At 31.0% G+C, this 13935-nt stretch overlaps 1 protein-coding gene across 1 annotated transcript; it reads left to right on the forward strand.

Moving 5' to 3' along the window:
- Positions 1-434: 434 nt before the first annotated feature.
- LOC124924557 (protein SHI RELATED SEQUENCE 3-like) lies at positions 435-4119 on the forward strand. Its single transcript, XM_047464577.1, has 2 exons — positions 435-678; positions 3683-4119. Exons 1-2 carry the CDS (start codon positions 435-437, stop codon positions 4117-4119), a joined length of 681 nt encoding a protein of 226 aa, XP_047320533.1.
- Positions 4120-13935: the final 9816 nt, after the last annotated feature.

Consider the following 13935-nt stretch of genomic DNA (forward strand, 5'->3'; position numbering starts at 1 on the left):
TTAAGTTTTTCTTTAGCTTGTTTAACTCAATGTAATCTAGAGTCAAAGTAGATATGAGTTTAAAAGTTTGCCAATAATAATTTAGAATTACAGTATTATTCAAGTAAAGAAGATATAGAAGAAGAAAGGTGATGAACAGTTGATCTTTCTCTCACATAAAAATAAGATTTATCTCTTTTTTTCATTTTTCCACTTTGGGTATAGAGAACAGTTGAATCCAAAAGTACTGACGCATGACAAAGACCGAGGTGTAAAATTTCGTCTTCAAACTCCTTTACTGACCTAAAAATTGAAAGTACTCTTCTTGAATCTAAACCTGACCTAATTGTATTAATGGTTCCCTACTAGACATATCCGAGAGAGCTGAGAGAGAGAGAAAGAGAGATCTAGGAGAGGAGCTGAAGACAAAGGAGAAAGAATTGATTAGCATAATAATGATGAGAGCTGGGAGCTCCTCATCGGCATCTAGATGCCAGGAATGCGGGAATCAGGCGAAGAGAGATTGCGAGTACATGAGATGCAGGACTTGTTGCAAAAGTAGAGGGTTTCAGTGCTCAACCCATATCAATAGCACTTGGATCCCTCTCTCTCTTCGCCGTCCGAGGGAGTACTACTTTCATCATCCCCATACAACACGCCATAACCAACCATTCAATCTCTCTTCTTCCACTTCACCAGGTAACTAAACATGAACAATCGTTTCTCCCATATAGGGGATCCAAACTAATTAAGATTTTACAAACTGGTCATCATCATGTGTCTCCGCACAAGATTTGGTATCACTTATTGTTTAACGGCAGTTTGAAGTTCTGAAAGTATCACGTGTTTGAAACACAACAGAAATAAATAAAAATATGTTGCTAGATGTTCTCTTTAATTAGATGACAAACCCTAATTAAAGACATATATAGCGTACATAGTATACATCCTTCCTTTTCTAAAATTTAGCAATGAGAATAGAAAAAAACAAAAAAAAAAAAAGTTTAAAAGCTCTATTATAAGTTAACTCCATCAGAAATTAATATATGATAAATGATTACAAAAACATCTTTTATAACTCTATTGTATTTAATTATATATATTAATTTTTTGAACCAGGCTTTTATTTACAAAATTTAAAATTAATTATTTTATTTCCTTTTGTAAATGAAGGTTTAATTTTACTTATATTACCGTTATAATAAAATAAAAATTCAATTTAACAAGATTTGAGGTGTAAAAGTTATATATCATAATATCAAACATATCACTACTTAAGGAACATAACCACTGATATTCAAACTCAGACTTATCGAAAGGATTGTGAACATTTTCAGTGTACTGTCTTTCCATTTTGGCAATTTTATTGTTCATTGTTCATTGTATTTTTTTTTTAACTTTTGTGTGATTTAATTTCTCTTATATGTATGAACTTTTTGTTATTATTTTTTTTTGAACGATACGTATTTGATTGATTCAAATATTATTGAAGATAATAAATTTTTTATCAATACGATCTAACTAAAATATTGAAGCCCATTTTATAAGACGAATTAGTCTTACGTTATAAATATCTTAATAACTCAAACAACAAAACTGAACTCTAACAACCAGAAACAAAAAAACTACAATAACTGATATTAAGATTGGTTTATCATTCATCTTAGTTACGTCTCAAAAAAATTAAGAAAGAGCTGAAGTCAGCATGTATCTGATATTATTTATTTCAGATGTTTTAAATAATTCTATAATTTAGACATTGTTTATTCTGCTTTAGAAGTTTATTCTACTTTGATTTTTTGTCTTGTTCCTTTTTCAATCAAGTTATGTTATTGGTCTTTTTAAATCTTTTGAATTGTCTTAATAATATTTTCCAATCTAAACACTATTTTTTGTCCATTTAAAAGAGTTTAGGGATGAAATCCCTATCTAGTTCGGGAAGAATAGAAAAGACAATCAGTTTGTTGTGGCAATGCCATTTTTATTAACCTCTATTCTTCTTTATTTTCCATGTAATATTATCCAACATCCTTTGGTTCCACAATTTTTGGTCCCAACACCATAGGATTTGGTTGTTGGTAACAAGTTGAAATTTTCTGACCGGTATCATATTCCATGTTTCCTCTTTTTATCTTAACCTCCCTAGCAGTTCACTCCAAAGGTCCATTTTTTATAAGACCGGGTAATATAGTCCTCAAAGTTTGTTTTCAAACCTAGACAAAAAACTATAGGTGAGTATTTTGAATGGATTCTCCCTCTTTAAAATTTCTCAATCTAAACTCATTTTCTGGGAATTCTCTCGTCGGACACATAACTAGGAATCCGGTTTTTAAAAAGATGGAATAGGAGACTGTGAATCCTATAAGTCAGACCTTACATGGTGGTATTAATTATCTTGATTAATTCAATTTCTGTTCTACTAAAGATTTTCTACTGAATAGTGAAACTCAAGGATGGACTGATTTCTAAAACAGTAATATGTCGTAAGCCCAAAAATAATCAATTTTCATAAAACTATTAATCCAATAGTATTAATATTATTTAATATTCTCTACACATTACGGGAAAATCATATCTATTTTTACATTAGTTTATATTTGAGAATTGTCTCTCAAGTGCGTTATTGCTTTGTAATCACTATTTTTTGTTTCAATTGACAGCCTATTTTATAATAAAAATTAATTTGATATTAAATGGAAAAAAAAAACTACGTAGCTCTTTCCAATACATAAAACAAATGACCTCAAGGTTACTAATCCCATGTTTGATTTGTTTTAAATATTGGTCAAATGTGTAATATCTAGATGACTCTATAACGAAGGATCGACATTAATATTTATAGGTCTGCAAAGAGGAGTTTTTCCGACAGAAGTGCAACAGGAAAAACCCCTAGTTAGGTTTGAAATGAAAAAAAAAGAAAAACCCTAGTTCCTAGTTAGCTAAAAAAATACTCTCTCATGTCACTTTCTAAGTCACAGCCCAAAACCCTGTTGAGAGAAAATGTATTTATATACTTAATATCTTCGCCAAGTGTTAACTCATGTAAACCAATGATCCACTCCATTAACGTTTTCTTGTCTTTTCCTTTGTTAATTAATTATGATAATATTATGGAGTTATGATTGGATCTGTGATAGAAGAGTATAGCTAGATGTTTACTGTATCTCTCTTGGACTTGTCATAAATTCCTCCCGCATTTTCTGTCTTAAATTAGGGTTTGCACTGTTCTTCGTGATGAGGGAGATCATGTTCTCTTTGCAAAACTTTTATAAAAATAAAACAATATAAAAAAAACATTCTCTCACCTTGTTTATTAATTTTATTTGTGTTCCAGAATTATAGAAACTTATTGTTTGTTTTCTTGACAACTAATGTAATTTATAATGTCTTTGTTCTTTGTTTTATTTCAAAACCAATTATGTTAGTATTCATTTTTCACCTCAAATTTTATATATATATATCCTCTCATTTAAAATATAATTTTAAAAAGCTTGGAAACAATTAAACAAACCGGGGTGTCAATATAAATGACTTTTTTGTCCTACAATAATGTTTTCCTCAATAGTTATTACTTCTAGTCAACTTAAGAGGTTAAATAAGAACTGTAATATTTAGTCTATTAACACCTATTCTAGCCAATTGAACAAACTTAGTGAATTTTGTAAAATGATATTTCTAAATATGTTTTTTTTTATGTTTCTAGTGTTAGCCATGCAAACGGGTGATTTCCCATCTGAAGTGAACACAACCGCAACATTTAGATGTGTTAGAATGATGTTGGAAGATAACTTGGTCGATCAATGTGCGTACGAAACTACTGTGGACATTGGAGGGCACGTCTTTAAGGGACTTCTTTATGACCAAGGGCCAATGCAAGATGATGAAAAAAAGAATGATGAAGATCAAGATCAAGATGGATGCTTCACTAGTATTGGTCATGTTCATCGTTCCTCGGTCATCCAGCAGCAGTTTCAACATGAACAGGAACATCAACATCAATCTTCGACGTCTAACCTCAACATGACTAGTTCTCTTCCACCAGCAGCCATCAATTGTGACATGGTCTCATCCTCTCCATATCCATGCCCATTTTACCCCTTCATGCCGGGTATGCTCTACTTCCCCTGCCCCAAATCCTAAAAGGATATGATAAATTATCTCTCTCTCTTCATATATATCAACATTATTGTTGTACTAGTACTTTATAAAAGTGAGTTAATTATGTTGTTAAGGGAATAATAATGAAGAGATGTTTGCTTTAATTATAGTTAATGGAAGAATAAACAAAGACACGTTTAATGTTTAGCGAGACTCCATCTTCTGATACTTTTTCTTTATGATACTTGATTTTTATATATACATGATTTGCAATCGATATTTGGATAATGCTGAGAATCGATATTTGGATAATGCTGAGAACCTAAATCCGTATTTATTAACCATTTTAGTACCATCGCCATCAAATCCTATATGACGACTACTTTTACTGTTTTTATAGGGAATATTAATAAAAACCATTTTTATCGTTGTCATAGAGGACTCTATGATGACCACCCTTACCTTCATCCTATCTCCAACTTTCATTAGTTACCAAAGCATATCCCATTCATTATTCAAATATGCATTCTATAATTAATTACTACACATATTTTAAAAGACTTTAGTTTTTCCTTTTTCACCAAAGGATATTGTATCGTCTAAGAATTCCATTGCTTTAAAAATTAAGTTTTTTAAAACTAAATCAACATTTAGAAAAAAAAATCGGCACATAAATAGTCGCAACCTATTTTTTCCCACAAAATTAGGAAAATAAAATATTTAGCGTGTGTAAATGCTCTTTGTAAACAAATTCTTTTAAATGGTTCGGTGCTAACTACACATGAGAAAAAGTTTTGACGTGCCCGTCCTTGTCCTAAATAGACGGTCATTACTAACAAATGTTTGGCTATTTTTAAAAATATTTTTTACACTTTCATTCATGATTTGTTCACCCTCGATCTACAGATCTAGACTAAGCCCTACCCTATAAACTAAGGGTAAATCTTAAGTGTAATCTAAGGAAAAATAAAATAAATTAAATGCATTTTTTTTAATAATAAAGGGTAAATGTTACAAAATGGAAAAGAATTCCCAAATGAAAATTTTAAAATTTATAATCAAAAATTAATTTTTGTAACCATAAATAAATCAACTTTGTATACACTCAATATTTACACCCCGTAATTAAAATAAATATGTTCGATCTAATATGATGATCATACTTGATTATTGTACTGGGGAAGCAAAAATCAAAAGTACTTATCAAAATTGGCTCATAATGACCCATGCATAGTGGTCTAAATGCCAATTTCCTAAATTACTCGAGCGTCAAATATTTTTATACATTAAGAATGATCGATTTAAAAAAACATGAACTTTGAATATAATATTGTTGTTGGACAAAATCTACCAAACCACCAACTCGGGTCTTGTTTGTGTGTCCAAACACAATTTATCATACAAAGTCGAAATTTGGGAGACCTTATATATTCATATTAACTGGTTTGAAAAAATATGTATTTTGAGTATAATATTGTTACTTGCAATTTTGTACAGACGACTTTCAAAAGGGTAAAAAAGGTCAAAACCGAGTAGATGAGTCAAAGACGAGTCAACGGAAGTCAACAAATTTGACCACGCACCTTAAAAGGATTCAAAACGCAGACGCTGACGACATACAGATGCCAGGCGCGGATTATTTGAATAAAGACCAAATGTATGTGTTTGGCGCTTTGATTTGCTGAAGAAATCGTGCAAGGATCACCAACTTTGAAATATCATCCAGATCGCTATACTCAATAGAATTAGATAATATGGATGATTTGGAAAGTTTTAAGAGACCTCTACAATATCCGTTTGTATCCAAAATTGAGTCAATACTCTTAATCCGTTAAAATCGGTGGTACGAGATGATGTGACCAAGACGTAATCAAACCGGACATTCCTGTAGTGTATAATTCATAACTGAAGAAATAGTGCTTCATATTTGGATTGTGACCTACAGTTGGTAAGTTAAGACACAACCCGTTCGAATGGAATCAATCCTTTGTCTTCATTCGATGTCTAAGGTGGTCAATTCGACTTGACAATCCATTACAAGCTCACCCACTTCGGTCCTGGAGCAAACTGAAGTATGGTGTGACTTTGAAAAATCATATATTTGCACTCACTTAAAAATTTCGTGAAAATGAGATACCATTGGAAATATTTTTGAGTTGGATTTCTTTGATATCAAGTAGCACTCATGACTCGACATAAAGTCCATGCTAGGTCGCCCATACGCCAGATCGTTCCTTTCAAAACCCACAAGACTCCATCGAGAATTATAATGACCTACGGCTTGTCTCGGATTTTTTGGGAAAAATAAAACATTTTCCCTATCTTAATACATTTCTAATACACCTTGTCTCAACCTCAAAAGTGTCATGAGTCAAAAGTTATAGTAGTTTGAAGTCTCTGTTGATCAATATTTGTTGAAACTAAAAACTCAAAAGAAGCTTGACTTTGAAATTTTATAATTTAGTCCACATTTCATCATTTGACATGTTTCAAGTTAGAGAATGAAGGTGGACGGGTTACCTACATACAGGGCTTGGTCTCATTCAAAATGAGCCTAAACTAAGTCAGGGGTGACCCGTGGAGTGAGTTGATAGTTGAACCAACTCCAAAAATTAAATGTCTCAAATATACTATTGTTTAAAGGGTATGTAAAGACATTATCTTATTCAAATGAGGCATGGTTGATCATTTGCAAGGTTTTCTGTGTGTGTGTGAGAGAGAGAAAGGTAGCCAATGTAAGAACAAAGCAAATGTGATTCCAACGAGTGTTCGTCTTTTCTGTCGAGTTCGATTCTAGCTTTGATTCCTCTAGTTCTTTTGTTTCTTCGGGAAAACCTCTCTAGCCTAATCATGTTGTAATACATTGAAGACGTCGGTTCCGACGTTGAGTTGAACTTATTTTATTTGTTGATTAATTTATAATTTTTTATTAATTGATGAATTGTTGAATGATATTTGTATGTTTGGTTTACCTGCTAGAGTCTTAGGTAGATTGAGTCTAGTTCAAGGAAGATGCTAGGTCTTGGCTAGCCTCTTTTCTCAAATTCTCTTCTCGCCGGAATCATCATGTTTTGGTCACTAGATGAAGAACTGTCAGCCACTTCTTTAGAGGAGTTCAAAATCGCTTCCTCGTCATAATAAAGGCGCAATCAAAGATATAGACGGTGAGGAATACTCATGTTCTGTTCGTGGAGTGAATGTCTCGATGAATGACGAGTTACATTACACGAGGTAATCGTTGTTCGATTTCCAAATCTATAAGGAATCATCCTTTGATTCTTATGTTCTTCATTTCAATGTCTAAAATAATCTCCTAATGTCTCTAGTAGGTAAGTGAGCCTCCGTAGAGATGAGCTCCACGATTCCGAGGCAACGACGAGGTAGAACAATGATTTACCGGGAATTCAGAAGTCCAAATCATAAGAATAAATTTCGCATCTCGTTTTCAACGTTGGATTCCGATAGCATTCAGGCAACGGCTAGACGATGAAGAAGACGAACCTGATTCTGAGGCGAGCTCTACTGTGTAGTCTTTGTGAGCATCCATGGCATCGGGAACTGGCGAGGCAGAAGTAGACAACGAGGAAGAAGACAATGTTTTGTAGCCTTCTTCCTTTTTGTTATTTCTAATTCCTTGAAGTTTTGAGGTTGTAAGCACTAAAAATCTACACACCAATTATAAAATTAAAATAATTATTTTGAATTATTTTTGAATAAATAAATAAAAATAATTAACCTGAAGGCCAAAACCCAACTAAAACAATTAGTTAGATTAATTATTTTTATAATTAGAGACTAATTAATTAAGAAAAATGGCCAAAATAAATAATAAAATAATTTGGGATAAATGTTATATTCATTTTATCTTAAAATAATTATAAAAAAAATCAAGGGATTAAAATAAATAATTTAGGATGAAATGAGGTACCCATTTCATCCCCAAAACTACTTATTTAACTCTAAAAATATATATATAAAAAATAGCAAAATATTAGTCATATTTATTTTAATACTTTCTAAATATAAATAGATCAAAATTAAAGTCAAAAGGATGAAAGAAAAATTAATTTCAAACAAACACTTAAGCTTTTAAAATAAAACAAATCAGTAATCGGGTGTAGCCAAAACCCTGGAAGAAAGCTACAAACGAAACTGCGTCCATCAGATGGGCGCTAGATTTTCATCCAACACTCTAGATGCATTTATGTAGCCCGTTGCAACGAAGGAAACGTGCACGCGTGCCGCACCTGATCATCTAACTCCCCGTTTGTTGAATCTCTAACGGAACGCCAATAGACCGCTCCACGTTCGCGTTCTCACTCAAAACGGCGGTGTTTCGTCCTCCGACCATCGTCTCTAATGCGACGCCGGATGAATAACCATCCGCAACCATCTTTGATTTTTCAAAGATGTAATTTCGTCGCTTTTAGACAGATTGACTTAGTTCAAAGGCTGGAATGATTACACTACCACTGTGATCATTTCCCCTACACATCTAGGCATCAATTTTGCCTATTCCGCAGGTTGATCTAAGAACAACCAAAATGTCTTTAATGGCTTTATGTTAATTTAATCCACTTGGATGGATAAATCGACCTTGAACAACTATAAATAGTCTCCCTCAATATTTTTTAAGCCAAGAGATAACATCTCAAGCCCGGAATTAAAGAATTTCGAAAATCCTCCATTGAAGCTCAAAGATTTTGATTTTTCGAAAATTCTACATAAGGCATTAAAGCTTGGATCTAGGCATCTCAAAAGCTTCCCTAATGTCTAATGAGTGTTCTCAAATGCTTGGTAAGCTTCCAATATCCTTTAATTCATTTATAGTTCAAAAAAATGGGTTTGTTGTTCTTGGGCTAATCATTGAGAATCACAACGCAGAAAATATTCCAACATGATTGTAATAATGTTGGACAACCGTTTGGATCATGTTTGGTCCATTCCGATCATGTTTGATCAAAATCAAGTCAATTTATACATTATGATAATGTCTTAAATGTTCCTAGGAGCTTTGTGAAGCTACCCAGGTCTTGGATCGAAGAATATAAGTCTCCATCAAAATTGAAAAACCTACAATTTGGATGTCCTTGAGGACTGGTAGGTCCGACCGAGGATCTTCGGTCTAGACCAAGAGGTCCAACATAAAAACTTAACCAAGGACTAATAGGTCTGACCAATGTTCTTCATCGAGGACCGAGAGCTCTAACCAATGTTCTTCAGCTGAGACCAAGATGTCTGACCGTGGATTTTAACACCCGACCGAGAAATTAGATATATGATCGAGAACTTCTGAACCTAGGACCGAAGGTCTCCTCCTAGGACCAAGGGTCTCCACTCAGGACCAAGATGTTCGACCGAGAGGTCAAACCCAAGACCGATGAATCTCGACCTCGACCGAGAATTCCAAAACAAGGGACTGATGAACATAGCCCAAGGATAACCTAGGACTGGTGATTTTTACACCCCAACCCATGATCTCATCCAAAGACCAAGAGTCCTTAACACCTCTACTAAGGCTCCATAGCCTAGACCGATGGGTTCCGACCGAGGATCCTAGATCCCGACCGATGAAAATGAACTCAAGGCCTGTTTGGTTCCCTTTACGAAATTCTCAAATTATTTTTGTAATTTTGGAACATCAAAATATTTTCTAAAAATCTTGAAAAATTAGAAAATGCTTTCAACATATATTGGGGATGATTCCACAATTTTTTTTAACAAAGGCATGTTTGGGATTTATGTTTAAATTCTAATGTCTTTAAAATTTTATGTTCTTCAAGTATTTCTTGCCTAATCAATTCTATCTGTAATATGTATCATCATTTAAATATTGTTGTTACAATATTTTAAATAAATCTAAAATATATGCATCTCTAAAGTTGGAAGAAAAATTGATTAAAAAAACGTTATACAATCAATTTTTAAAAGCCAAATTTATAAGTAAAGACCGTTTTAAAACGGGAACAGATGATGAAGTGTAAAAGTTTTTTCCTGAGTATCACCAAACTACGAACTAAAAGAAACTCTGGCTCACTTTTATTGATTTTCAAAAATCAATTGGCGACTTTATTTCAAATAAATTATCTTTTAAATAAATTATTTTTAATTAATTTAAAATAACGAATTTCTTAAAAAAAACTATGATTAGATTAATACAAATAAAGAGTATTAAATATTGAACCCTAAAATTAATTATTTTTAATTAATTTAAAATAAGGAATTTTAAAAAAAAATCTGTGATTTGATTAATACAAATAAATGGTATTTAAAATTGAAGGCCATATTAATTATTTTTAATTAATTTTAAAAGCTGTCATGGATTATTTAAAAATATTTTAAAACAATGTTTTATTTTAAAAATAAGATTCTTGACACGGAAACCGAAATTTAAATTCTTGAACCTCTAGTTTTTCAAGAAAACCGAACAAAGGATTTTTCCAAGGGTTACAGAGGTGCATTCATTTAGGCCCTTGAACTTCTCAAACTTTTAAATATGCTTGGAAACTTTAATTCTTAATTAAATTTTCCCTTTAATTATTTTCCTTGTGCAATTTTGACCTCAAACTTTCATATTCGAATTATTTTCAATAAATTCGAATCAAATTGATCCTTGGACTATTGTTCATGTCCAATTACACCCTCAAACTTTATATTTATCTAATTTTGGATGTAAAGTTTCAATTTCTATTATTTTTGGAAATTTTCTTAGGGATTTTTTGGTTCCATTTACACCAAATAAAATTGTTTCTTCAAATGGAGCCTCTAAATGATTTTATAAAAATTCTAAAAATTCAAGGATGCTAAAAAATATCTCCCTAAAATATTTCAGAATTTTCGGAAAATTATTTTTTGGGAAAAACGACTTAGCGTCATTTCATTAAAAATTCTCAAAAATGGAGAAAAAAACATGAGTTTAAAAGATCATTCTAGACAGGTCTACAATCTGATACAATATCTTTCCATAACTAACAAGGAAAAAAGTTATTATTACCTTAATATTTTCATCAGCCAATAGACCCCAGCTGCGGCCTTCAGTTTGGAACAACTTTGTCTTGGAATAGTGAAATTTTTGAAATTTTTGCACAGAGTAACCATGAAACTTCGTGAATGGAGTGTTATTTTCTAGTTATGTGATCTCTCACTTTTCACAACCATTATTACATTGAAATGAATGAGAAAATGCACATTCTGACAACACATTTTGTTTTTTTTAACTAGGGTGTATAGGCGAGTTGTCGCACAACTTGACTAATCCCTACAGGAGGCTAGCACATAAACCTATCACAATGACCTCCCACTTGAATCTGGTGCTTTGAATGTAAATTGTGCTAAATACCTAAATGTAGTAAATCTTAGGCCAAGCCTCTTGCCCTTACCTGATTTTGGCACATGTCACCACAAGGACAATATCCAGGTGTGCATTCAACACTTAACAGAACATTAAGGCATCTCTCCCCACATGCACTATCTGGAAGATTTGCATCCCATTTTCAGTCACAGACAATGATATTCTCTTCTTTCATTAGCTTCTTGTTTCTCAACATTACATAGAGAAGTGTTATACTTAAAGGAGAAAGGTGAGTTGGATTTCTAATGAAAAATGCACAATGGAAACAATTTATTCATCTTGAAATAAATATCAAAGCATAATTCACATGCAAATAGTATCAAAATGACCTAAAACTGTCTATCCAAGACCAATCGTATAAATTAAAATCATGTAAGAGTATAAATTAAATGTCATCTTTCGACGTGGAGTTTTAAATTCTTGCAACTTACTCACGAGATGTCTTTGCTTTGCAACTCATTCACAAGATGGCTTTTTTTTACAGTAATTATGTTTAAACAAGAAACACTTTCTTTAGAAGAAAAAAAAATGAATAGCATAGAAGGTGATATTCCACTTCATCAAGTATGAGATGCACAAACAACTTCAAAGTTTAACAAAAATCCCATTACTAATTAAGATATCATAAATAATTGGAAACTATAAAATATAGTGTTTCGGGACTTACTTTCTTGCCAAAAGATTCATTTTGGGTGATGGTACTCTAAAAACATACATATAGAATTTTTAATTTTATTTTTAACCGTTTTAAGTTTATGGGCGGGTCAACCCAAAATTCGACCCAAATATCCATTTACTCTCACATATATATCCAAATTAACCACAGCTCTCGACCCGACAATCCGGACACTTTAAAAATTAAGCATCATTATATATATATATATATAAATTAGTTAGATAAAAAGTTGAACTTATATTGTTAAAATATTTTGCGTTCATCTAATTTGGTGTTGAATTTAAAATATAAATTGTTATTAGCCTAGTTTGTTAAAAGGTTGTACTTGTTTTTGTTATGTTGGAAGTTTAAAATATACCTATAGTATTTTTAATTTTATTTTTAACCTTTTTTAGTTTATAGGCGAGTCAACCCACAATCCGACTCAAGTATCCATTTACTCTCACATATGTATCCAAATTAACCACAGCTCTCGACCCGGTAATCTAAACACTTTAAAAATTAAGCATCATTATATATATATATATATATACTACTTAAAAAAAACCTAAGTGCGGGTGTTTTATTATATAATAATAATTAAATTTGACGCATTTGGCTTAATTTGACAAGTATATATAATAAAATTCATAAGTGTCAAATATTGAAAAAAAGAGAAGGTTAGTTTGACCCATTGACCGTTTATTTATCTTATCCTAGTCCATATTTTAGAAATAATAAAATTTTGGATAGTTATTTTTTTATATATTTATTCTAAATATTTACTAACACTTTAAAATTTCATATTCTTATTTCTCGTTTCAATATTTTTTAAGATACAATATTTATAATAATACATAAATTATAGTTAATATATAAATAAATTTTATTTATATAAGTTAAAATATAATGAATTATATATAAAATAATAAAAATTATATAATATTATTATTTATTTTAAAACTATATTTATACTATAATTATATATATATTATTAATTTCAATATAATTAATAATAAAAATTACTTATAAAATAAAAATTAAAATAACAATTTATATAAATATAAGGGTAAAATAACAATTTATATAAATATAAGGATAAAATATTATTTTATATTTCTTAATTTTAAATTAGTTTTAAACTATTTCAACAAATAAATGTATTTGTTAGATTTTATTTAAGGGCCTAAGGTTGTGACACATATTTATTTTTAGTTATTTATTTTATGTAGGATATAAAATAATGAAGTTATTCTATAATCGAATTTATACTTTTATATCACATGATCAACATGAGCCTTCTCAATCAATTAATGAGCATACTAATGAGTCTAATGTTACTGATAAAATATACATGGTTAGAATATAGCATATCAAAAAATGAATCATTTTGTTTTTGGTATTATCTTTTCAAACCTTTAAATAGAGAAAACGTAGATGATACATTTATAGGACATGAGTACAAAAATTGGAAAAGGACATTTTAAAAGATTCAATCGTCATATGAGAACTTCAAATAGTTGTCATAATGAAGCTAAAATTCAATTTGAATCATTTCAAGATCAAAGACATAGCGTGAGAAACATTTTGCGTACACATGGTCGTGATATAGAAATAAATTATCGCACCCGTTTAACGACAATGTTTGATGTAACACGCTTTCTATTGAGCCAAGGATTACCTTTTTGAGGACATGATGAGTCAAGTAGTTCATCAAATAAAGATAATTTTCTTGAATTGATTGATTGGTATATTCAACGTAATGAAAAGATTTTGTCTTCTTTTGTACCGACTCATGTACAAGAATAATTTAGTAATTGTGCTTATTAGTAAACTCTGTTATTTTTTTTAT

This window comes from Impatiens glandulifera, chromosome 2, assembly GCF_907164915.1.
Source record: "Impatiens glandulifera chromosome 2, dImpGla2.1, whole genome shotgun sequence".
Classification (NCBI taxonomy): domain Eukaryota; kingdom Viridiplantae; phylum Streptophyta; class Magnoliopsida; order Ericales; family Balsaminaceae; genus Impatiens; species Impatiens glandulifera.